This window comes from Conger conger, chromosome 7 (genome assembly GCF_963514075.1).
Source record: "Conger conger chromosome 7, fConCon1.1, whole genome shotgun sequence".
Lineage (NCBI taxonomy): Eukaryota > Metazoa > Chordata > Actinopteri > Anguilliformes > Congridae > Conger > Conger conger.
In genome coordinates this window covers 48,142,735-48,167,981 of record NC_083766.1, presented here as the reverse complement: position 1 = coordinate 48,167,981, position 25,247 = coordinate 48,142,735, and the positions used below count along the sequence as shown (strand labels likewise).

Genomic DNA, 25,247 nt, shown 5'->3' with positions numbered 1-25,247 from the left:
TACACAAGACCAATTATCCAATGATCATATTTACATTTGTTATCTGAATAGACTTAATCTTCAATACTGGAACTTATGGGCTTTAAACAAACTGAGAGTACATTAAAGTCTGATTGTGAAGTCAGTTGGGAAATCTTCCCATAAACCTATGTATATGGGTCCTGATTTGAATTGTAAAACAACTTTTTTCTTCTTTTTCCCCAAAATATACACTTAACTTTTGTTAAGGTGAACATTGAGTGCTGAAATAGCATCATGCTAAATGCTGAACATGAGAGATACAAACTATAAAATGGAAACCTGTCAGCAAACTGTGAAGGACACTGTGGAAATGTGTGTGACAAAAAAAAGTTATGGGTAAAGAAATTAGCTGAGAAAGTATTTCACTTAAATTACCATAACAGTCACTTTGGTAATCAGCATTTCTTAAAGATAGGGGTAACAAACTGAGTGTCGGAAAATGACAGTCGACACTGCAATCAGGACGTGACCCTACATGATATTCTGCTTACTATGATTACCTGGGAGATCTCCAGCAACATCTTTCAGAGGCAATCCCACGGTACTCTGCATGACCTTCCATTTCAGAGCTTTCACTGCGAGTAGAGCCTTAAGACACAGCAGTATGGTGCCACAGCAAACAACTTCATTATTTCACTAGCCTGGCTAAGCAGTACTCTTTGTCAACAGCATAATTGCCAAACACTGGCTAAATTACACAGTGCATCTCTGGTTCTCCTGAAACAACTCTTGTTTGATGCGAATTCACCAGGATGGGTCTGAAATGTCAATGACCTTACAAACTCTGGTTTACAAATGGCTTACAAATAATAGGGGAGGAACATTTGAGTCAGCAAACGGAATCACATCCAAACCATCTTCACTTGACCCTACTCACAAAAGTAGTGTAATTGAACAGCCACATTTGCAGATCAGTCTAACAGTAATGTATAGGCCTATTCATTGAGTAAATCATGGGGGGAGATTGGGCGTGGGGGGGGGGGGGGGGGGGGGGGGGTTTGTAGGCTGACAGCATCGCTGAGGTCACTTCTCAGGCCTGACCCACTTCAGAGCCATTGCTTAGACTACTCACCATAAACAAGCTGCAACTGGCTGTCAGCCCAGACCCATTGAAGAATGAGATAGCCAGTCACTCGATTGGCACCAACCGGAGCTTTTAGTCTCACATGGACACAATGAGTGGCAGCGACCAACGGAATTCATTAGTGACTGGCTCCATCCAGAGCCCACAGGAATAGAGGGGAAAGCCAAACGAACCGCCCCCCACGGCACTATTTATACATGATTGAAGACTTTTTGAGCATCGCGATGAGCCGTAAATCTGCCCCTGACATGTTTGTACCGGGCACAGCTGAACTATGATCCCAGGGCTGACAGATCTCCACATTCAGTCAAGATGATCTACCGATCATCACTTAAACCTCATTGGCATTTTTTGAGTGACCCCTGAGAGACAGTCAGAAGGGAGTAGTTTTCTCCTATGGTTGTAAACCATCCACACGGCAAGGCCCCTGCAGCACTATGATTTTTCAACTGCCATATTCCGGCTGACCACAAGAGACCATTCCGTATGAGATTTGCAGCTTCAAAATGGTTCAACTGTTGTTCTGCATACCCACTACAGACCAATTGAAAAGCCCACATTAACGGTGTTTCAGAACGTCACATTTTAGTGAATAGAACCTGCAAAGGTTTTAAATCAAGATGTGGCTTCGGCCGAGCGATTCCAAAGTTTTATTTACAGCTTGCAGGCCTGCGGAGGGGGTCTCCAGGGGGGAAAGCTGGTAGGCTTCCCTCAGAATGGCAAAAGGGATTCACTCCACGCCATCGAGCTGCCCATCCGTCAAGAATTTTATCCCTGCAATGTGCAGCACAGCCTTTCAAGAAGACAGGGGCTTGGTTTACAAAGGTGATACAAGACTGCCTTAAACTAAATTGTTGCTTGCAATTCACAAAAAATATATATGCTTCAAGATATCACAGGTACAAGCTTAGAGGTCGCATTTACAAGCTCAATTTTTGAAGTTCCATGGCTAAAGAGCTGGGGTAAGCCGTTAATGCAAGAGAATGGGCAAACCACCACTCCCAATGACCGCGAAAGAAACAGATTCCCATAAGCCAAAAAAGCACTTCAGAGAACTATGTTCAATGGGGTGTAGAAACTCTTGGTAGAGTTACGACATATCAGGTTTGAGAATGGGCATCAGCCATTTTTAAAAGTTAAGGAACTACATATCAGATTACTGCCTCACTCAGTTAATGTCGATTCACCTACCATCACATCCATCAATTTCATGGCAGTGGTGGTGGGGGGGCTGTTGTGTTGGTACTGAGCAGAAGAAGAGATAATCAACCTCAAGAGGTGGCACATGGGCCTGTCCGTCACAGCTGGAAACCAGCAACAAGGGTGATGGCCCCACCCGACCCTTCCCCATCAAGGTCAGAGGAACATGGCTGTATGGACTCTGTGCTTCATCCACAGCTCAAACCCTGAGCCTTCCCATATCCCAGCATTGTGCCATGTACCACTCGTACATTTTCTACGAACGGTCTGATCTTAACGTGGGCACTCCCAGATCTCATTCCTATCTCCCAAAGCAAGCCTTCCAAAGCCGCATGTGCAGCTGGAGTACAGAGCACCCAGCAACTTCTAGCCAGGCTCTTGACCTAACCGTTAACTGGGCAATTATTTCAATAAGACAATAAAACAAAATTAAACTAGCTTTTTAAAAAGCATGTTTTGTATACCAGTGGCACATGGTAACTGCCAAACAGAATAATATATAGCGTGCACCCAAGCAAAACAACAACATGTGGTTTTACAAGCATTCTTTACATATTTGTTTCACTGTGGAAGATGAACAGATATAGCCAACAGGCACCACACCCTCAAGTAACATGAATAGAAATTCTGTGAAATACTGTGCTTTCATAATATTTCTTCTTGTTTGTTGTCAGTGAAACAGAAGAAGAAATAACCAGCACTTATGGCAGTCATTGCAACATGCAAGCATGAACTGATGACTTGTGTAACTGGAACAGGCATTTAACAGTTACAGTGAAACTTTACAGAACTTTCTTTGGAACAGCCAGACACACCAAAAGCAATATTGATGAACTGATGAACAGTCCAACAGAATATCAACGGCCATTGCTGGGTATTTTACCCAACAATGTTGACAGCTGTGTAGCATTTGGAGTATGTCCAATTCTTATAGCTGAACCACTTGTAGTGTACAGTTCTATTGGTAACCAGGTTGCAATATTTCTTGCAACAGGAAAACACATTTCATGCTTTTATCATAATTAGTAAAATCAGTTTAATAAATACCTCTAGAGACTAATGTGTGTGAAAATCCCAGGAGATCAGCAGTTTCTGAGATACTCAAACCACCCTGTCTGCCACCAACAATCATTCCACGGTCAAAGTCACTTAGATCACATTCTGATGGTTGATGTGAACATTAACTGAAGCACCTGACCCTTATCTACACGATAATAATAATAAAATAATAATAATAATGTAGCTGATACTTTTATCCCAAGTGACTTACAGTTGATTTGACTAAGCAGAGGACAATCCCCCTTGAAATAATGCGGGGTTAAGGGCCTTGCTCAAGGGCCAATAGCTGCATTGATCTTATCGTGGCTACACTGGGGCTTAAACCACCAACCTCCTAGGTCCCAGTCAAGTGCCTTAGCCACTAGCCAAGGTGATACATGACTGTATGTATTGCACTGCTGCCACACAATTGGCCGATTAGATAATTGCATGAATGAATAGGTGTAGTGAAGTAAAAATGTTCCTAATAAAGTGCTTGTGAGTGTATAGGGGGTTCGGAGCCACAGGCATTTTAGGGGGCTTCGAGATGTACACTTTCCCTAATCTTAAACTGGCCCCTGAATGCACGCATGGCGAACTTGGGTTTCTGTATTGGGGCCCTTCTCTCCATCTGATGGTCCTTAGAAATGTAATTCGGACAGTGAAGAACACACCTGTAGTTTGCATTTGTCATACTAGTGTCAACAATACACAATAAAATCTTCCCAGGAGACCTGACCTTCAGTGGCACCAGATTTCATTTCCTGCCATTCAGTGTCGCCGCTCAACATCAATCAGGATTTTACCGCGCCATTAAAACCACCCATTGCTGCATACAAATTGCATTGTAGGCATATAAATGAATCATTAACCTTTCAACAGTCCTGCTCAAAAAACTTGTGTAACTTGCCCACATGGTTTCCTTGCCTTCTTACATTGACAAAAACAGATCCTGTTTGTAATCTGTTTACTCATCCTTTTACAAGGGCAAAAATATCAAAATATCAAAGAGGCCATTTAAGAACCTTACACAGCACTGAAGGTGATGGTATGTCTATTTCAAGCTGGTGATCAGTCCTTAACAGGTGTGGCTTTATAAATTAGAGAAGTCACTCTAAGCTGGGCTGAATTTACTAAACAGCTCACATAGGATAGTCTATTAGGAAAGAGTATTGCACACTCATACATGTGGGGCAGTGCAGCAGGTGTTAACCCTTTGAAGAGCAGGTTAATTTTTATTTATTTATTTTTAATGGTAAGTCAGTGTGTAAGTCACTGCTTTTAATTACCAGTTGTGCTTGTTACCTCAGAATTAGACTGTTCAGTTAAGAAGATTTCAATCACATAGACTCAGTGAGCACTTTATTAGGTATTTAACATATTATTTTAGACATGTTGGTCTTCTGCTGCCGTAGCCTATCCACGTTGTGTGTTCTCAGATGCTCTTCTGCATACCACTGTTGTAATGTGTGGTTATTTGCGTTACTGTCAGCTTCAACCAGTCTGGCCTTCTCCTCTGACCTCTCTGTGTGCATTTTTGCCCACAGAACTGCTGCTCACTGGATGTTTTTTGTTTCTCTGAAAACTCTAGAGACCATTGTGCATGAAACTCCCAGGAGATCAGCAGTTTCTGAGATACACAAACCACCCTGTCTGGTGTGAGTATCTCAGAACAACCACCAATCCATGGTCAAAGTCACTTAGTTCACATTTATTCCCCATTCTGATATTTGGTCTGAAAAACAGCTGAACCTCTTGACCATATCTGCATGCTTTTATGCATTTAGTTGCTGCCACATGATTGGTGGATTAAATTGGTCACTGAGTGTATTTGTGATCTCACATCTTAGTGTTAAACAAACCCTGTTTAGAATCAGTTTGATTAGTCTGGATTTTACCAATGATGAACAAAGCAATACTTAGATTCAACTAGCTTAGACTGAGTTTCCCGCATACATAGCAACTATAGCAAATCTCAACAGCAACTGCAGGAACACCCCCATTGAAAAAAATAACCAAGAGTTGCACTGAGCCCATGTCTGGCCCCACAGATCTGAGGCACCCCCATTCCTGTAGCCACACCATGGCGACCACACGTTCGTCACCATTGCACTTTTTTTGTTGAAGCCCCTATGCAGAAGCTCAGACATAAATGGCTGCCAGTCTCTTTTCCTCCTCAATGCTATTCACCCTGACTCTGATATGCAGATAAAATTAAATGTCCAGTTGAATTCACTTCGTCTTTGTCACGCAGTTTAAAATGTGCAAGTGCAACTAAAGTGCAACTAAAAATAATGCCATATAAAGACACTTCAGTTAAGTTTTTTTTAGTCAGTCCTTTGTGATTGTAAAAAATAAAACCAAAAGACTTGGCAGCAATTTCTCAGAAGCCGCTCTACATCACAAATGTTGCATTACTGTGACGGTAGTCATGAGAAGTCCAGGAAATTTCATAGACAGGGAAATTGAATACTTACAAGGAATGCCTGGGATTAATTAAATGGAACGATTTGAATAATGCTATTTTCATTCATTATGTTCAGACAAAATATAAAAAACATGTTTTATATTAATGTATTTTTTCTGCTAGAGATAAAGCAAGTGAAAATGAATGAATGAAATGAGGTACATGTATGAATGGAAATGAGTTCATTCATACATGTACCTCACCATGAGTCTCAGCTGAGACCATTGTGACCCTCGAATGAGGTCGGAGCCATGTCCGTTTTACATTTACATTCCATTACATTATTGGCATTTGGACGACGCTATTATCCAGAGCGACGTACAGTCGATTAGACTAAGAAGGAGACAATCCTCCCCTGAAGCAATGCAGGGTTAAGGGCCTTGCTCAAGGGCCCAACCGCTGTGCGGATCTTATTGTGGCTACACCAGGGATCGAACCACCGGCCTTGCAGGTCCCAGTTATGTACCTTAACCACTACGCTACATACCTTCTTGGTTTCCCCCCTTTTTCTTCCAGTTTGTAATTCCCTGCACTATTCCCTCATTGGTGCAATCTTGGTGCAAAGATTTCAGGAGAAACCTGTCCATATTCTGGATCAGTGCTTTAACAGATACCAGAATGCACACATGGGAACAGTGTACTATAGTGTTTTATGCATCTATCTAATCTAATCTAGAAGTTCTAAATTTACATTTGGTTGTATTTTTTTTTCATTAAAATGCAAAAAAATGGTAAAAGTCTAAAAATGTACCCTGCTTCAAAGTGTTACTTTTACTCAATAAAATTATAGTTTGTATTGCCGAGACTATTCGTCATCTTGACTAGATACAAGCTGTATGTAACCAAAAATAACCCATATGAATTGGGGAGTGGGTAGTAGGAACTTATTATCAATATAGGCTACGCTATTAATTTGCCCACATCTCCTCTCCTCCCCCAGGAGAGCAGCTGTGTACACTACACTACAGCTGTGTACCGAACACGTGCCGTTCGTACAACAGCCCCAGAAAACAACGGGAACCCTTGTGAAACAATCGGACGCCACCGGACACCTACAAAAGGAAGACACAGTTCTCTTTCAGGGCCTTTATTTCATGCTCGATTACAGTGGCGCTGCGATCTCAAACGGAGGGGGCACAATGGCACCTTTGTGGGTGCAAACTGGCTGACACACAGACAGCTCTCACAAGCCGCACAAGAGACAAAAGCCCACAAGAGGGGAGGCTCGGACTCGCAGGATCCTATGCTCTTCACTTCCCCCTGGCCAGCAATTTGCCAGTGGCCCCTTGAAAGAGCCTTCACCTCCAAGTGGGCAAAAGTGCATTGTGTGAAAGGCTTTCGCCGCAGATTTTCTTGAAAGCTGGGACGTGTCGCCCTTGTAACTGTTAAGGTCACCATCCAGGTGAAATTCAAATCCCTTATTTCATTCCTGAACTTAGAGAGTCTCATTTGGCCTGATGTATTCCTAATAAGCGTGCCATGACACTTTAAATCACAACACAATATGGACTGTTTGGTGCAATAATAAATCTGACCCAAATTACCTTTACAGAAAATATGAGTAATTTTTTATGTGGGTGGGTAATCTAATCTAATCAATGGCATAATTCAGGGAAACCTGGAGCTCACGCATTAGAGACCTGCACCCCTCGCTCTAAAAGACTAATACACCCATATAAACTTCAAATAAGTACAGATAACTTGTTATATTCATATTTCCTTGACAACCCATATGAATAAGGTCCTACATAAGGACTCCACTGTTGAGGGGTGACCTGCCCTGCACCACCGGCCATAAAATAAATCACTCTGTGCCAAAAACACACAGCGACAACACAAAATCTACTAAACACCAGCACAACAGCTGTCATTTATTGAAGTGGTCACAGACCAAGGCTAGGCACTTACCCAATGAACACACAAAATGTTTTATGACGGAGGTATAGCTTTTTGGCTTAGTGGCCCACAGTTTAAGTTGAACTTTTCACATCACACTCCCAATGGCATACATGCCATAAAACAGTAGGATCTACCTTTTCAAGGGCAGGGGTTCTGGCACTGAATTTGCTGGGTTAATATTTGACTAAACTCCGTGATTGGCAACTTACAGCAGGAGAACTGATGCCTTACAAAATCCACATTGCTCATGACACTTCATTCTTTACCTTGTTTAAAAAAACTAAATGATGCCTGGACATTTGTGTGTGTCTGAGAGAGAGAGAGAGAGAGAGAGAGAGAGAGAGAGAGAGAGAGAGAGAGAGAGAGAGAGAGAGAGAGAGAGAGAGAGAGAGAGAGAGAGAGAGAGAGAGAGAGAGAGAGAGAGAGAGAGAGAGAGAGAGAGAGAGAGAGAGAGAGAGAGAGAGAGAGAGAGAGAGAGAGAGAGAGAGAGAGAGAGAGAGAGAGAGAGAGAGAGAGAGAGAGAGAGAGAGAGAGAGAGAGAGAGAGAGAGAGAGCTGTATTAGTGTGCATTTTTAATAATTGAATTGCTCCACACTAGAATCTGCAACAGCTATTTTGGCACAGAGAGAGCTCGTCAATGACGTTAAGAAAAAAACTGGCTTTAAAGGCAATCATGACGTAATTCGCAAAGGATTTATCAGGTTGCCTGATATTACAACTATCCCCGCAGTAGATATCGATTCTAGTGTGCAATCTCTGGAATTAAGTAACATATAGCTCACGAGTTAAGAGTATTATCATGTACAAATTAGTATTTTCGTTTGCGCTGTTCAAAAATAGTTCAGCTACAATAGCTTATGCAATAGCTTATGGGAACTCTTTTCCCCCGTTTAGCAGGCTACGAAGCTGTGCCAAGAACGCCTCCTGTCCCAATCGACTGCATCCCGATAAAATACCAACAAGGAAATCTTAATCAGTGCCTGTTTCAGCTTTCTGATTGGCAAATACAATTGACGGATTTGTATTCTGAATTAAAAGATAGGCTACAGCTAGTTATGCAATTTACAAATTAATCACGGAGCTCCTTTAATCGTTAGCTTGGTACCAGCGATCACCTCTAGAGTTCATACATTTGAATAATGAGACTAACGTGTTTCCCATTTTCAGGGTGCGTGTCAAACTGTATTTTTCATGTAGCGAACTACATGCACAAGTTCACGATTTAGGATCGTTTAGTTAACGTAACGTAGCTAAACTGCTACTTTGCTTGTAAACGGGTACGCTAGTAAGGTATCGTACATAAGAGCTAGCTGAATTAAAAACTACATAGGCCCAACTAATTTATGAGTGGCTGCAACATTTCGCACAATTAAGATAGTTGACCATTAAAAAAAAAAAATACTCACCTCTATTTTGTCAACATTCCTGGCACAGCCGACCACCTTCATGCCGTGTTGGACAAGAGCCCGTGCTACAGCGGCTCCAATCCCCACCGAGGCTCCAGTCACGAGAGCTACTCTACCTTTCCAGCGCTCCATTTCTACAGAATACAACAAAATTAACTTAAAGAAACCGTCGAATGAAGAGAATTTCGCGGATCTCTATCTCTATGATAAAAATAAAAACCAATCACTCGTGCAATAGGGCGGGCACTAGTACTGTCCAGCCCTCCCCAATCCTGCTCTCTCAGCATCCAGGAAAAGGCATTGATGAGGAAGCTCCAATCCCTGCACTCTGGATTAAATATTAAATGGCAAAGAATACGCAATGTCTTTGGTTGACATCGCCTCCCGCTTCTTTTAGTCGAAACATAAAGAAATTCCCTAACTTTAGCCTAATGATAGATATATTGCGGATTTTAAATAGATTTGCTTATAGCTATTATTAAATGTCACGTTTTAAAATGGCCCGTGCAGGCCTACACCCAAGGTTAAATAACACGAATTGTTCATATTTACTGTTCTTACCGGAAATTGACTATTATATTGGGACATTTCTTAAAATAACTAAGTCATTTCACATTTTGAAATTACCTCAATATTGTATAATTTGTTTAAAACGTTAACAAACATTTATTTTAAAATATGGTGTCACTTTCGTTTAAGGAATTCTTTCAGTTAGTGGCTTATTACATTTCAAAAGTCTACCCACGCGATTAGGAATTGGGACAATTAAAGCACATACTCCCAGTATTTATACTTTCCATACATTTCCAAAACATGAATTAAAAGAAATTACGGGCAATAATAACCAATCTATTGGTCTATCAAGGCATGGAGTACCTACTTGACTATTCTCGGTACACTTTCGCCACCTAGTGGCGACATGGAACTCGGGCCCCGTACAACAGGTGCCTTGGTTAACCATTCGCTTGCATTTTTCGTCAAATCAAGCTGTTGCAGACAATTATCTTGTGCGAAATACATTAAAGTAAACGTTCGAGATAACTAGAAGTCCTTCCAATATATTCCTTGAGATGCACGCATCATTGTTACAATCACAGGGCTGCCCCTACGCACCTTTTATGAATTAGAGGAATAAAACACAAACTACATTTTGGCATTAAATCAGCATACTTTACTGCCTTTATACATGGCAGGTCAGTGTTAAAAAATAAAAATAAAAAAAATTCCAACCAACGCTCCAAGCCATTGCATTTCACTGCACGCACACAAAAGAAACGATTTCTGATGCATATTAATAAATATTCTTTATTTAGTAAATTTTGCACATTGCACTCAACATTGACATCCAAACCTCTTTATAAATGGACGTCTTCTGTAAAATCTTTATATTCAGATAATTTCATTTCTGTACACATTTATTGGTACAACATTTGCCACTAAAATGAAGTCAGAGAAACAATAAATGTAGAATGGAAGAGAAACATAAGAGAGACTACCACATCTACTCTAATGTCACGGCCTGCAAAGCTTGAGCAATCAAATCAGCGGTGATTCCACCAGCATCCCTACGAGCAATGACAGAAAGAAACAACGGGGTGGTCAGAGGCTGGGGGTCAGTACAAAAGAAAAATCACATTCACTTCTGACAAAAAAATCATTCAACAAGACACCAAAAGTACTTCAGAAATGTTGAAAGGCGGCGCAGTGGTCGTTTAGAGCATTTCCCTAAAAAGACAGGAGGAGTGGGGCTCGTCTGGTGTGTGGATCACTACTTGACGCTGGCGGTGGGCAGCCACTCCCCGCTGCAGATTGGTTTCTCCTGCTCGTTTGAGCGGCAGTACTTGGTGAATCTATCTTTCAGGTGCTGTCGGTACTGATCCCGGTTGTTGTAGAAAGACTTGTTGTTTTCCACGAAGGACTGGATTTCGTCTTGTGTCAGACAGTTCTCCTCGTCCGAAGTGACTTCAGATTCATGCTGTTGGGCGAAAAAAACAGAAGGCTGAGCCAAACTCAACAGATGGGTCTTAAATTCTCCCCTCGAAAATAAACACAGAGCAAAGAACGACTGTAATATTATGCAAATTACACAAGCTGATGCTTTCCTTGCTCCTATAATTACCGTTCCTGAAGAACATGGGGAAACAAAAGGAACTTCAGGCATTCCCCACCCTCATCATTCGACCGCTCTTTTTAATATTGTGGGCTGGCTGCATAAACCTCTTGGGTATTTCACATTTTCTCCTGAACACAGCAGCTCCATTTTATAATATATCCACTTAAATGGCAAACTTAGTCCTGACGTTGGATGCCTCTCCAAGGACAAAGTGGTCCAATCCTTGGAAATGAACCTGCGACCTTATGGCTGAGACTCGAAAATTAGCTCAGGAGGCAAGAGTGGTCGTCATGCAGTCGGAAAGTTGCCGGATGTGTCAAAGTGTCTCTGAGCAAGGCACCCAACCCCCAAATTGCTCCCATTAGCCAGTGCCTTTGCATGATAGCTTATCGCCGTTGGTGTGCGAGTGCGTGTGCGAATGGGTGAACGAGAGCCGTTAATTGTAAAGCAATTTGGAAAAAAGCCCTAGATAAAATGCAGTCCATTTACATTACAATACATTACATTATTGGCATTTGGCAGACGCTCTTATCCAGAGTGATGAACAGTTGATTAGACTAAGCAGGAGACAATCCTCCCCTGGAGCATTGCAGGGTTAAGGGCCTTGCTCAAGGGCCCAACGGCTGAGCGGATCTTATGGTGGCTACACCGGGGATCGAACCGCCGACCGTGCATGTCCCAGTCATGTACCTTAACCGCTAGGCTACAGGCCATCCCTTTGGGAACCACAGCAGTCTACAGCACAGGTACTTACGAGGAGATCCACGAGGCTCTTTGTGCAGCAGTCCCGGTGTGTGCAGGGGCCGGCTGGGAGCGGCCCGGCGGAACAGTGCGTGGTTCTCCGATGCTCGGCCCAGGGCAGCGCGATGCGAGCGAGGGTCTCGCAGCACGGCTGTGAACACGTCGCTGTGGCTCTGCAAGCGCCCGCCGCGCCGTGCACCTTCCCAGCAGCCCCCGTTCGGTTTCCCCCGGCAACGCAGCCCTCGGCTTTCTGATTCTGAGGAGTCCGGAGGACATTTATTATTTAAGTTTCATCGGTATTTAAGGATAGGCTTGGAAAAAAAATTATAATAAATGTAAAAGAAATTCAAGAGCGACCTGGATGAGACAGGCAGCAACAAATCAATTAGTTTCAGACAGACATCTCAATTCAACAAACTAAGCTACTATAAATATAGCACACAGCAACAAATGTAGCCATAACCTGGACATGGCAATGAGACCGCCTATAGATCCTTAACCATAGATTTAAAGACACCAAGAGAGAACAGGTAAAAAAGTTTCAAATCATTCCTGGCAGAATAAGCAGGATACATGAAAGCCCTTTCGCCAAACTCTGTACAGTGGGGACAGGTGACAGCAATAAAGCCTGACAATCAAGAGAACGACCTCCAGCACTTATCTGCAAGATACAGGCACACGTGTATGACTGCGCTAAATTGGGAACAGCCTTATTAATTCAGTATTATGAATACCCTGGAGAGGTCTGGACGCTAGTGGAGAAAAGCACGTCGGTCGCATTCACCTGCTCCTCGCCGCACGCTAAACCTTTGTTTTTCTTCTTCTTCTTCTTATTCTTCCCCTTGGTGTTCTCCTCGGCGTTGGCCCAGCACTCCACGCAGCTGTCGACTCCATCCTCCTCCTTCTCCCCGCCGCAGCGATGGCTGCAGGCGTATTCCCCTAAAGGCGGGAACACACACCCAGGTCAGGCATTTCCTAAAGAGGCGCTCTCCATTGGCAGAATGGAAACGATGGGTTGGAACCCGTTCATACTTCGTTGCGTAATCCCTGTGACAAGCGCCGCACCACTCTTTGGGCACCCGTGGAATTTCGTCGTCACGGACAACGTCATACTTTGTCACGCAGTGTATATTGGACAGGGTCGGCCAGACGGAACACCGAAAGCCGTTGTTTTTTTTTTTTAAGGTAAACAAACAAACTGTCAGTTTGACAGCTCGCTACCATAGACGATAGAACCCTCACCGCAATGAGGTGTGAATCAGGTTTAAGGCTGGACAAACCCGTTTCGTCGTGGTTGCAGATGCCTTCAGTGCAAGCCACGTCGGAGCCCTCCCGGGAACCAGTCTCACTGCCTTCCATGCTGGAGGAGTAGCCACAGTCGCTGCCATTGCTATGGGCTGACAGGCCTGGAGGGTGACGCAAGAGGAGGACAACAGTGTTGTCCACTGTACATTTCCGAAATTGTGCATTACAATTTCTGCTACAACGAGCAGTTACGGGCGCAAATGTTATGAGCGTCAAGAATCCGCCCCCATGTTGTAATTTCTCAATTTACCACAAAAACGCAGCACGTGACAACGGAAAATGCTTAAAAAGGTTTTGGACTGAAGCCAACTTTCGTTCGATCGCGTCTGCTGGTTCAACCTGCTGTGTTGCAATACCCCAGCGTTAACCCTTTGAAGAGATTTTTTTTTTTTTTTCTTTTTTTTTTTGCATGTGAAAATTTTAAGTCAGTGTTCACTCCAACTCAATTTCAGTTCGCAGTAGTGATAGTTACCTCAGCATTAAAATGTACAGTCAAGAACATTCTGACCACATTCTCGATCTCACACCTTAAAGGGTTAAAACCATGAACCTCCAAAGCCTTCCGTTCTCCACAGCACACACCACCAGCCATCTCTTTGCGGGACAGTTCCGTGTTGTCGCCACTGTACGAGCGCTTGTACCTTTCTTGACATTTGGCGATCCCAGTATTGCACTGTCAGGACAGCTGCAGGTGGTGCTCTCGTTGGTGACGATGACTTCCACTCGGCCGTTTAACTCCTCTGGAGTGCCGCAGGCCTTGCACCCGTCCTCCACGGACTCCAAAGAACCCTGACACACAAGATGGCCGCACGGTTCAACGCGGTCAAAGTGTTGATTTGTACGCATCCTACCACCAGCATACATACAACTCAAGTACGATTCCAGCCCACATTCACATCTCAGTCCTTGGACTATGAGGTGTTGGCACACAATGACACTCCTGAGGAAAACCTGTTCAGTTGGGAATAGGAGCCATTGCAATAGTTCATTCCAAGGCCTTCTGAGTGACTTGTTTACCTGCAGTGATTTGCGTGCCTACACCCACACACAGACAAGCCAGTCTTTGGAAAGCAAATCTAGTGGCTGACACAAAACAAAAAAACAATAAACAAGATGATCATCTACTTTATTGAAGCCCGCGGGTTAATCTCTCCTTTGCATTTAACCCATCCTAGTTACTGAGGAGCAGTGGGCAGCCATCGTGCGGCGCCAGGGAGCAATCTGAGGTTAAGGGCCTTGCTCAATGGCTCAAAAGCGGTGTAGATTTTATCACGGCTTCACCACCAACTTTCCGGGTCCCAGCCATGTACCTTAGCTGCTACGCTACAGGCTGCCCGTAGCGGCTAAGGTACATTGTATTGAAATGCGTGGAGATTTTCTCCACTGTAAAAGGGTGTTGCATGACAGCCCCACACAGGCATGCATCAGTGGCGCTGATGCCTGTAGCTCACAGAGATTACCTCGTCAAGGCTCTTTTCCTTGTCCTCCGCCTCCTGCCCGGGCACGTCGAAGCCGCACTTGTTCTTGCGTCGGTTCTTGCGCTTCAGACGCTTCTTCTCCTGCTTCAGCTCCCGGACCCGCTCCTCCTCAGACAGCTCCTCGCACAGCTGTTCCAGACGGCTGATCCCCTGCACCTTCTCTATGGCCATCTAGCACAAGGCAAGGCACTGGACTTCAACACGTGTGGGCACGCGTATTAGGAGATATACAGAAGATATGATGACTGGTACCTTGCATGGCAGCCAGTCGCCGTTGATGTGTGAACGGGTGAATGAGAGGCATGAATTGCAAAGCGCTTTGGATAAAAGCGCTATATAAATGCAGTCCATTTACCATTATATACACTCAGCGAGCACTTTATTAGGAACATTTTTACTTTATTACACAACATTTATTCATGCGATTATTTAATCAGCCAATTGTGTGGCAGCATTGCAATGCACAAAATCATGTAGATGCACTCAGGAGCTTCAATTAATTACATCAACCATCAGAATGGGGGGGGGGGGGGGACTCTAAGTGGCTTTGACTGTGGAATGAGACAGGGAGGTTACAGTATATCAGAAACTGCTGATCTCCTGGGATTTTCACACGCACTACTGTCTAGAGTTCGCAAAGAATGGTGCAAAAAACTGCTGCAGACAGAAATGCCTTGCTAATGACAGACGTCAGAGGAGAATGGCCAGACTGGTCAAAGCTGACAGGAAGGTGACAGCAAATAACCACACACTAAAACAGTGGTATGCAGAAGAGCATCTCTGAACACACAATGCATCATAACTGCAAGTGGATAGGCTGCAGCAGTAGAAGACTAAAAAATAAGTTAGTGAGTGACTATATATTGAACCCCATGGGGTAATTTGTCATTTAACCCATCCTAGTTACTTAGGAGCAGTGGGCAGCCACCGTGCAGCACCCAGGGAACAATGTGGGGTTAAGGGCTTAGCTCAAGGGCCCGACAGCTCTGCAGATTTTATCATGGCTACACCGGGGGGGTCTTAGCCACTACACTATAAGCGGACACTGATGTGCCTCGTAAACCACTAGGCATTTAAATACTTTTTTGTGAACTGCGTATGAAAGGCTTATTCAAAATCATGAACACATTATCCTTTTTTTGACACATTTACTTCAATGTATTATGTGGATATAGCTGTGTACATTTACACACACACAATATTAATTTAAAGACCTGTGCAATTTCCCCATACGTGCACTTGGTGTAAGTCAATCAACCCATCCTTTTACCGATTTATACACTTGCTCAATGCTTATAAAATAAATTTTAATTTCTTTAAGTATTTGCACATGGTCGTTAAATAACAGTAAGTTTACCTCAAAGCTTTTGCGCAACGCATCAACGCCGAGATAGAACAGCATCTGCCAGGTCTGCTCCTCAGCTCGCAGTTTCTGCCATATTCTGTGCAGGCGCTCGTACAGGTGGATTCCCAGGCAGGTAAGCACTTCCTCTTGGGCGATGTCGATGGTTTTGGCGTGCCTTTCTCTGCGTCTGGGGGAGAAAATAAAACTTGAAGCCGACCTAAAACTAACTTGTACTTTCTTTAAATGCAATGGGGATTGTGCCAACCTCAGACATAGCCATGCCGTGGATGCAAAGGATGCAATGTAGCATGCCAAAAGCCAACAGCAACGAGCCACATGCATTTCGTTTTAAAGATACATATATATATATATACACATATACACACACACACATATATATATATATATATATATATATATATATATATAGACAGAAAATCATACAAAATAAATCAATGTAAATATACAATTGTAATGAATTGTACAAAAATGCAATAAGAAAGCGCTAGATAGCCCGTTCTAGCAAGGTACGTACTCATACCCTCCAGCAAACTCGGGCTCCGCCCGGCCCAGCAGATGGGCGATGAAGTCGGTCTCGCAGCACACGTGGATGTGGCGCTCCTGGGGGCAGCAGCGCAGGCCCTCGTACAGAGCCGCGCAGTAGCCCTTCTCCTTGCTGCAGTCTAACTCGCCCACCAGAATGTTGTAAGCTCTCAGTACCTTGTTCTTGCAGTCAGTGCAAAACCTGGGGGGGGGAGGGGGGTTTGACGTTTCAATGTTAAAACGTGAACCGCAAAGAGAGCTGGGAAACCTCTCCCACAAGAGAATGCCAATTACCCACAAGAGAATTACCACAAGCAATTTCAAATGTCATTGTTAATAATAATTGTATCGTTTAGCTGACGCTTTTATCCTGAGCAACTTACAGTTGACTAGGCTAATCAGGAGTGAATCCTGGAGGCAAATGAAAAATAAAATATGGTCAATGTCTTACCGATGCTTGCGCAAGTACGTTTCAAGAGTTTCCAAAAGACAGGCACTGTCAATCAGAACAACCTCGTCCCTGCAGTCCTGAGACATGAGCTCCCACACATCCATCCAACAGCTGCTGCAAGACAAAGCTTCACCATCAACACTAGTGAAAGTACGACGGCTCCGTCTGTCCAATTAATGCACCGTAGTACAGTGGCTTAACACAAGAAAAAATACAATACAACCCTCATTGATATGATTCAAATGCTTTGTTATTCTGAATATAACACAGCAAACTGTCAAGAGTGCAGGTACAGTTAACATTTTTAAAATGAACTACAGTAAAGCCTCACTTTGCACCAACCTGCTGTTTGCCTGAAATGGTCCAAAGTGAAAAACGATTCTACATCTGACTTCTTCCTCGTCTCCTCCACAGTCTTTATCTACAACTAAACCTTTTTCTGTGCTTTCCTCACTATGGTTCACAAAGAAACACCCAACAGTATGGATTTTTTTAAATGAAAATTTAAATGAAATTCACAAAGATATCACTACTGACAGGACTCAAGAACATATCAAATGCATTATAGTTCTCAAATAGCATTGATTCGGGCAATACCAACTCACCCCAAAGGCTTGGGTTTGTGTGTATCTAATGAGTGCAACTGGCAACGCTTGTTCTTTTTGCTTTTCGGAATGGCATCAATCATGTCATTCAACTTTGACCTAAAAAATACAAGAGCAAACACGTTAGCTGACTGAAGACACTTGTCCTCAAGGATTCATCTTTGGTCAAACCAAAGCTGCGAGATGCATTTGGGAATCATTGCTGAATGACTCCCGTCATCACTACATTGCCTGGAGCCCGTATTTGGGCAATGGTGGCCGACGTTACAAATGCATTATATCTGCAAGTCCAATCAAGCAACATAAGAGACCAACAGGGTTATTTTCTCCTGATGGTTATAGAATCTTATATCAGTCTCTTACGTAGCTATATAGAACTTTATCATGTAAATATCCGGCAGTTGCAACGTCTGTTACAATGGAATTGCCCATTTTGATCTTTGAACCAACACGTCTACTTTATTACTAAGTTCCCCATGTGATCAACTCCTTTCCACTTGAAACCTCTGCAATATCACACACACACACACACACACACACACACACACACACACACACACACACACACACACACACACACACACACACACACACACACACGGTGGGCACTTTATTAGGTAGACCTGTATACCAGCTTGTTAATGAAAATTGCAATATTTAATTAATTTATCAGCATAATTTACAACTAAATCTAGCCCCACCCCCAATTCCTATAGAGATTGTTGTGATTTCTTTTTGTTTTTTTTGTTACAAATCTCAAATTGTGGAGTACAGAGGCAAATAAATAAATGTCTGTCTCAAACATTATGGAGAGCACAGTATATAATTTGTTATTCAGCTGATGGTTTTTATCCAAAGTGACTTAGTTGATTAGACTTAAGCAGGGGACAATACCCCCTGGAGCAGTGCAAGGTTAAGGGCCTTGCTCAAGGGCTCAACAGCTGTGCAGATCCCAGTTATGTACCTTAGGCCCGAGGCTATAGGCTGCGACCTATAATACAAATAAAACAGCACAGTGTATGTGGCTCGCCAGTGCGCTGTGCGTCCCTCACCCATGCACGTAGAAGAGCATGTAGAGCTTCTTGGCGTCCGCCATGCAGGCCCGGGTGACGGACAGCACTCCCGTGGACCCCACGGTGAGGGGCTCCAGAGCGGGGTTCCCCGACTCCACCAGCTGGGAGAAGAGCCGCTCCACACTGCGCCGGCAGCCCACGCACGGCACCAGCTGGGAGAGGGCGCTGAACACCTCCCGCGACGTCACCATGGTGGCGATGTTCAGGTCCTGCTGCTTCAGCATGCCGTGATTCTGCCAAGCGGAATCAGCCCGAAACGGGGTTTAGGACCGCGGCTGACTCCTGTCTAACCAGTGTCTAAGCACCCTCAAATCCACAGACGCAATCAATTTTCATGTATGAGGAAAGCCTTCTGACAGCCTTTGCAACACCAAGACACTGCTGCGTATATCCGCACGTCAGATGCATGTCATTTCATATGACAGGCGGATTCCAGTAGACCCAGTGACATAAGGAATCTCTAAGGAGCTGTAATACTCAAGGAATCTGTAATGTATTGATTTCTGACCTAGCATGCAGTCATATCGTATTTTGACAGACCACTTGCATTGATTCATCAACATTTTACACAAAATAAAATCATCTCACTTTGCAAAATTATGTATTTTTTAATCTACATTAATAAAATAATGCTTATGCACATCATAGTCTCCGATGTAATGGCTAACATTTGGTCAGATTAATTAAACCAGGGCTGCCAAACCCTGTTCCTGGAGATCTACCATGCAGAAAGCAGTAGGTTTTCAACTCAACCCTAATTTGGTACGTCTGATTCTACCAATTAGCAGCTCAACGAGATCTCTAGCCGATGAATGAGGAGTGCTTTGTTAGGGTTACAGCGAAAACCTACAGTAGAGCTCCAGGAATTGCCTTAGGCAGCTCGGAACTAAACTTTACCATTTTAACCTCACTAACAGCACTCCTTTCTCTGGGTCCTCTTCCCAGTTGAAAAGCGCCATTGTCCCCACTATTACAGAAGTAAAACACAAGTCTAGGTCTAACACAAAGACAAGCGCACAAGAAAGAAGCCCTGTAACCTGCTTACCAATTTGCCTACCACTCAGTAATACAGCCTTACATGAACACAAGACATACCTGTATGAACTGTTTCATCTGTGAACTGTTAATCTGATGGTTTTCAAGGTGCAGGATATTGTCAGAAAACTCCATCACCATCTGAATGAGACAAAAACAAATTTCACAGATATTCAAAAAGCCTGTGTTTTGCTCAATTATACCTTTCTTAGTATTTAAAGTAAACAAAATAAAAGCAATTACATCTCCCCTGTTTAAAACATTAATACTGGTATACGGAACAGTCAAATATTTCATTTTTATCGTTTATCTACAAATTCACAAAAGGAAAGGGAAATATGAAAACTACAACTAACAAAAGACAAAAGCATGTAATACAACAACTTGGCACAGATAAATGTCTTTACTGCAAACATGCTATTAACACAAAGCAATCTAAATTAAATCTATTTTAATTCTAAGTCATATGTGCTCTGTGCAATTGCTGCAAATGTTTGGAACCGAAATATAGGTTTTAACGTTAGCGTGAAAAAGGTAGTCCGTCTGTAGCAGCTACATGTTAAAGTAACTTCGCTAGTAACATACAAGTTAGCCCTGCTACGTCACGTAAACCATGATACAGGCATAACTGCAAACAAGTAAATGTAATTTCCTAAGTTAAAATATAGATTAAGCATGCAAATAAATTAGCTAGCGTTAGTTAGCTAACGTTAGCTAGCAGTATTGCGTAAATCACTTGACTCACCAAAACATGTAGCTAGTTAATGGTTAAAATGACACAATCGTTGAAACATAAGTAAAGTGACAAGTTATCAGCTAAATGGTGGTCAGAATAATGCTAAATAATGTAAAACAGGGCCCGGCTGGCAGTATCTACCAAGCTGTCGCCTGGAAACTAACTAGCTAGCTACCTAGCCAAGACAACTGACGACAGAATCGAACTGTTAGCTACCCAGCAACGCACAAACCAAAAGTCTTAGTACTCAAGATAAGTTACACGGCACACAGAAATATAATATGATCGACTACTTAGAACTAGTTGGCAATGGCAATGTTAATGTATCCAGTTACACCACCCCTGTTTCCGTCTGAAGCAGTTACCTCTAGGGTATATTTTAATACACATTACAACGGCCTCTAATAGAGCTAACGTTAGCTACCTAGGAAGCCAAGTTAGCTAACAACATAGATATCCAAAGAGGCCTAGTTTTCTCGCACTCGGCCTCCCAGTTTATTTGTCCTGAGTTTCCTGATTGTAACTTCCAAACGAATTACTGTAAAATAAAACCGAAAAGAACGACCAACCGTCCCTCTGTATTCGCAGCACCATTCAAAGACCTACCGTGAGTGTGTCATCGATGTAGAGGGGGATCTGCCTTGCGAGGAAAGGGAAATCTTCTTCCCCGTCCCTGCAAACAGCAACCAGACGCGCCATGTCTTCTTCCAGCTTCTGTGTAGCTAGCTAGTAGTACTGCCTGCATACGGAGGGGACAGTCTGAGTAACTTCAATAACATTCGCAGTTCCACCAGAAACATTTTAATCACGGATCACTGGATCCAGTTTTGATGTTGCGAATTTAACAACACGCTATGCATGCCCCCCTCCTTTAACGCAGGAGAACTTAACCAACCATCTAGTTCGGAGCTAAACGTAACTTGTGTCGTTAACTAGCTAACGTTATTTCCCAGTAATCATGTTCTTCCGTTTGCAAATTAACGTTACTGACAATACTCAATACAACAGCATATAACTTAGATATTTACATGGCTAGCTATATGACATGGACGTTTGCTAACGTAAGCTAAGTTAAACAAAGTAGTTGGGATTTTGTTAACTATAACTAACACGAACTATTAGACCAACTGTCCATTCTGGCAGTTATATGAACTTGTATGGCTACAACATCAGCTTGCAACATCAAGATCATAAAGGCACGACACCAGAAAAATAACCAGCCATATAAATGATCGTTAAAATTAGTTGGACATCGATTGAACTTGGACTGGTACCTAGGTAAAACCGATACATTACTCGTTTTCCTCTTGATGGAATAGCGAATTTAAATCTATGTATGCAAGCTAGTTAAATATACAAACTATAGTTTTAATGTCCAAGTTCACTGGACTACGTTAGCTACGTAGCTAGCTAGCAAATGTCAGTTAGACATCTAATTTACCTTAGCCTAAGGTTGGCTAACGCTAGCTGTCGTGTAACGTGAACAAGCTTAGTTAACGTCAGCTAGAATTTAGGGCAACGTTAGCTTGCAGTATATTATAAACGTCTTCTCGGCAACTCAGCTCTTCGTCCCTTAATCGCTTACCAACCTCGACAATAGACAACTGTAAAACAGCTAATATTAGCTCAATTAATTATGCAGTCTCTACTTGTCAACCTGCTAGCTAGCTACTAGCCACATACATTTCAAAAATGTTGCTGGGCTTCACTCCACCTTATCGCGACACAACTATTACAGCTCTCAAGCAGCTATCGTTAACCTCATCGATGGCTACCTAAGTAGCTAACATCGCTCGCAAACAGGCTAATGTTACCATCGCAGATTAGCAAAATAGCTAGCAACGAATCACGGCAATTTTCAGTGACCACAAAATTAAACAAATGGAAAAACACCGCCTCACTGTAATTTTAGCTTCGTAAGATGGGGTGGTCTGATAAGAAATTCGAATAAAAACGGACGTGACAAACGGCTACGTTAGCAAGCTGATCGTGAATCTCCAGACCCGTATCAATGCTAACGAGTCATAATCAGACATTTAGCTATTTCAAGTTTAACTTTCGTGAAATCGTTAGAAGTAGTAGTTGCACACACATTGCTTAGAGCACTTGTGGTACAGGTATGCGAAGACATGTCCGTGTTTCAAAAACACTTACCTGGTTTTGAAAGGTGCGATTTTATACAAAAACAAACAAGCGTAATCAGGCGTATGTGGCGACTAGATCACAGCAACCTTTGACCCGAGGGACTACACCAAAAAGTAGTTCCGGGCTCGTGAAGGGGAACAGATGACGTTGTTGGAAGGGACGCACAGTACATTTGTTATTTAGCAGTACAATGTGCGAGTGTTCAGTAAATGTACACAACTATATTGTAGGTGGTATACACGAAGTAGCAATATATATTATTAGTACCCCACATAACAATGTGCTTCAAGTACAAATACAGAGCCCAACACTTTTTTTCTGAGTAAATGATTTATTATCAATATTTAGTTTCATGGAACATTTATGGTACAACCGAAATTATATTTATCCCCCAAAATAACATTTCAGAACCTTGTTAAATATTGCTAGATACTGTTGTTTTATTTCTGGTTCCCAATATTTTGATGTTTAAATAACATGCAACTAATTGAGCGTGCCTTCTGTTCATGTTCTGATCTAGTAAACATGTACTGAATTACCAGAACTTTGCTGTTATTTCTTTGAGATGCAAGATGAATAGGATAAAACAATTCATAAACATGTAACACAAGAGCACACATACAGAGTGTAAATCATCACAACTGACCGTGTCAACTATGACATTAGTCAAACCAGTCAAAATATTTGCCAAGAGAAAAAACAATAGCTGATTTCTGTTTACAGCCTGGATGAGACAGAAGCCCTCCATTTTGTTTTTCATTTTCTCTGCTGATAAGGTTTCAGGCTTGGCATTTTGAATAGGATTCCATGATGAAGATATCAGGGTACAGTTGACTAGTGATTTGGAAAAGACCAATACAACATCAGCAATGCCTAAGCAAGATAAGAAAAATAGAGACTGGGCAACAGTCCAAACACAAAAGGAAAGGTTTGCCATCCTGCGAGAAACTGGTTCTATAAAATTCTGGCAAACATACAAGATTGCAAACAATCCAAAACTCCCCAACAATAGATTACATATTGCTTTGATCCAGTCTTTAACCAGTGTTCTTGATTGCATAACATAAAGTCCCACCTGGACCCCAGCCATGTAAATGGCTATGTAGCCTATGACTGAAAACACCCCTTCTTTGTTGGCATTTAAAAATCCTCCCGTTCTGTCACCATTATGTATAATGAACGACTTGAGTTCAGTCATCTCAAGAGTGGTCTGGTAAAGCCCACTGATAATAAGAGCCAAAACCCATGACCAATTGACAGGAAACAAGGCCATAAATACAGAAGAAACCACTCTGACTATAGCCAGAGTAAAAAAGAAATTCCAGTGCACCCCATATTCTGTTACATGCTCATGGTAGCCTGTTAATTTGAGACTGATCAGTCTTACCATTCCAAGTAAAACTAGGGGCCAAACAGACAACAGCTGCTTAGTCACATAGCTGATCTTGGACACAGATGATTCCTTTCTTCGTGCTTCGGGACAAACTAGTGCGTTAGCCAAGATGTAGGCTCCAACACCAAAGTCCATAACCCCGGTACCATAGGTTTCAGCTTTTGCATAACGTCTTGGAAACACACTGAAGTCCACAGCAAGAATGCTAATGGAGGTCTTTACATTGACAAGCACTCGGAAGAGAGTTACAAAGGGGATGCATTTGGTTTCCAGGTGCATCTGCAAAAAGTTCTGAAACACATCCTTTAAGTGTGCGCCTGTGCTGTGCTTTTTTCTGTGGTAAACACTGAACAGTAAAATTGTGTTTATGGCTGCCAGGCTCAGAATTACCACATGGAGGGAGTGACTAAGTATTGTACAAGACAGGACAAGTGGCAGTATCAAAATGGTGAAGTCAAAAAGAAGATGGATCTTCCAAGTAAATGGAAGCACACCCTTACCAAGGAAATAAAGAACCAGAATCAGTCCTCGGCTTATCAAACATAGAGGTGCAAGGACAGAACCCAGCGAGACCTCACCAAGGCTTGTCCCATTCAGGTTGCTGACAAACGCCTCCTTTAGTTCTTTGTGAGACATTTTGGTTTTATTTATATTGGTCTCCAAATAATGATGGCCTGAAAAGAAACAAAGTACAGTATAAATGAATGTATTTTCAATATAATGTATATTGTCAGATAAGTGCTTTCCAATGTAGCCTCTTTGGTTTTGATAACAAATCTACCTTAAATGAATTTTCAACTGTTTACAAATACACAATTAAAATATGAAAATACATGCAATCGTGCGCAAATCACGTTGTCACAAAACAGTAAGAAGCAAGAACATAGAAAACAATATATAAACCTACCTTGCGAACTGCGTTCTATGGAGGGAAAAATTCCTTCTTCTGTTTTAATTCAGCCATTCATTTTGGCACGCTGGAGAAGGGAAATTTGTAACCGACTTAAACGTTGTCTGTCTGGTTATGTCTTTTGAGCTACCTTGAAGCTGTCCTTAAATTTTGACGATTTGATATATATTGTTCGTTATCCATTCGTGATTTAAAAAAATTCTACTCGCCAAAATGTTCTCGTACTTCCGTGTCCACAAGTTAGGCGTTCCTGAGTAGA

At 42.5% G+C, this 25,247-nt stretch overlaps 3 protein-coding genes across 9 annotated transcripts in view; all 3 read right to left on the bottom strand.

The window, feature by feature from the left end:
- dhrs11a (dehydrogenase/reductase 11a) overlaps nt 1–9,392 on the bottom strand; it is a 32,646-nt gene extending 23,254 nt beyond the window's left edge. The window contains exon 1 of the mRNA XM_061248573.1: nt 9,116–9,392. Within this exon, the coding sequence (XP_061104557.1) occupies nt 9,116–9,247 (132 nt within the window). The 5' untranslated portion in view covers nt 9,248–9,392. The remainder of the gene's footprint in view (nt 1–9,115) is intronic.
- A 1,014-nt stretch (nt 9,393–10,406) lies between these two features.
- Nucleotides 10,407–22,831, bottom strand: ggnbp2 (gametogenetin binding protein 2). 7 transcript variants are annotated; one of them, XM_061249991.1, is made up of 14 exons: nt 22,695–22,831; nt 21,147–21,279; nt 19,865–19,945; nt 18,749–19,002; nt 17,697–17,795; nt 17,092–17,205; nt 16,633–16,842; nt 16,110–16,284; nt 14,735–14,923; nt 13,916–14,063; nt 13,250–13,375; nt 12,754–12,908; nt 11,983–12,225; nt 10,407–11,090 (listed from the first exon to the last, which is right to left on the bottom strand). In XM_061249991.1, exons 2-14 carry the CDS (start codon nt 21,237–21,239, stop codon nt 10,884–10,886), a joined length of 2,094 nt encoding a protein of 697 aa, XP_061105975.1. In that variant the 5' UTR covers nt 21,240–21,279; nt 22,695–22,831; the 3' UTR covers nt 10,407–10,883. The 7 variants fall into 7 exon arrangements, with proteins under 7 accessions (XP_061105975.1, XP_061105976.1, XP_061105974.1 ...); XM_061249992.1 differs by lacking the exon at nt 22,695–22,831 and adding an exon at nt 22,633–22,680; XM_061249990.1 differs by lacking the exon at nt 22,695–22,831 and adding an exon at nt 22,442–22,621.
- A 165-nt stretch (nt 22,832–22,996) lies between these two features.
- On the bottom strand, nt 22,997–25,243 carry pigw (phosphatidylinositol glycan anchor biosynthesis, class W). Its single transcript, XM_061249849.1, has 2 exons — nt 24,986–25,243; nt 22,997–24,752 (listed from the first exon to the last, which is right to left on the bottom strand). Exon 2 carries the CDS (start codon nt 24,712–24,714, stop codon nt 23,221–23,223), a length of 1,494 nt encoding a protein of 497 aa, XP_061105833.1. The 5' UTR covers nt 24,715–24,752; nt 24,986–25,243; the 3' UTR covers nt 22,997–23,220.
- Nucleotides 25,244–25,247: the final 4 nt, after the last annotated feature.

Excerpts from the sequence above, each read along its gene's own strand:
- ggnbp2 (XM_061249991.1), bottom strand. The coding sequence starts at position 21,239 with ATGGCGCGTCTGGTTGCTGTTTGCAGGGACGGGGAAGAAGATTTCCCT. Across the intron at positions 12,909-13,249 it reads CTGCAACCACGACGAAACGG|GGGAATACGCCTGCAGCCAT; the intron begins GTTTGTCCAGCC and ends TCCCGCCTTTAG. Across the intron at positions 12,226-12,753 it reads TAGCGTGCGGCGAGGAGCAG|AATCAGAAAGCCGAGGGCTG; the intron begins GTGAATGCGACC and ends CGGACTCCTCAG.
- pigw (XM_061249849.1), bottom strand. The coding sequence starts at position 24,714 with ATGTCTCACAAAGAACTAAAGGAGGCGTTTGTCAGCAACCTGAATGGG.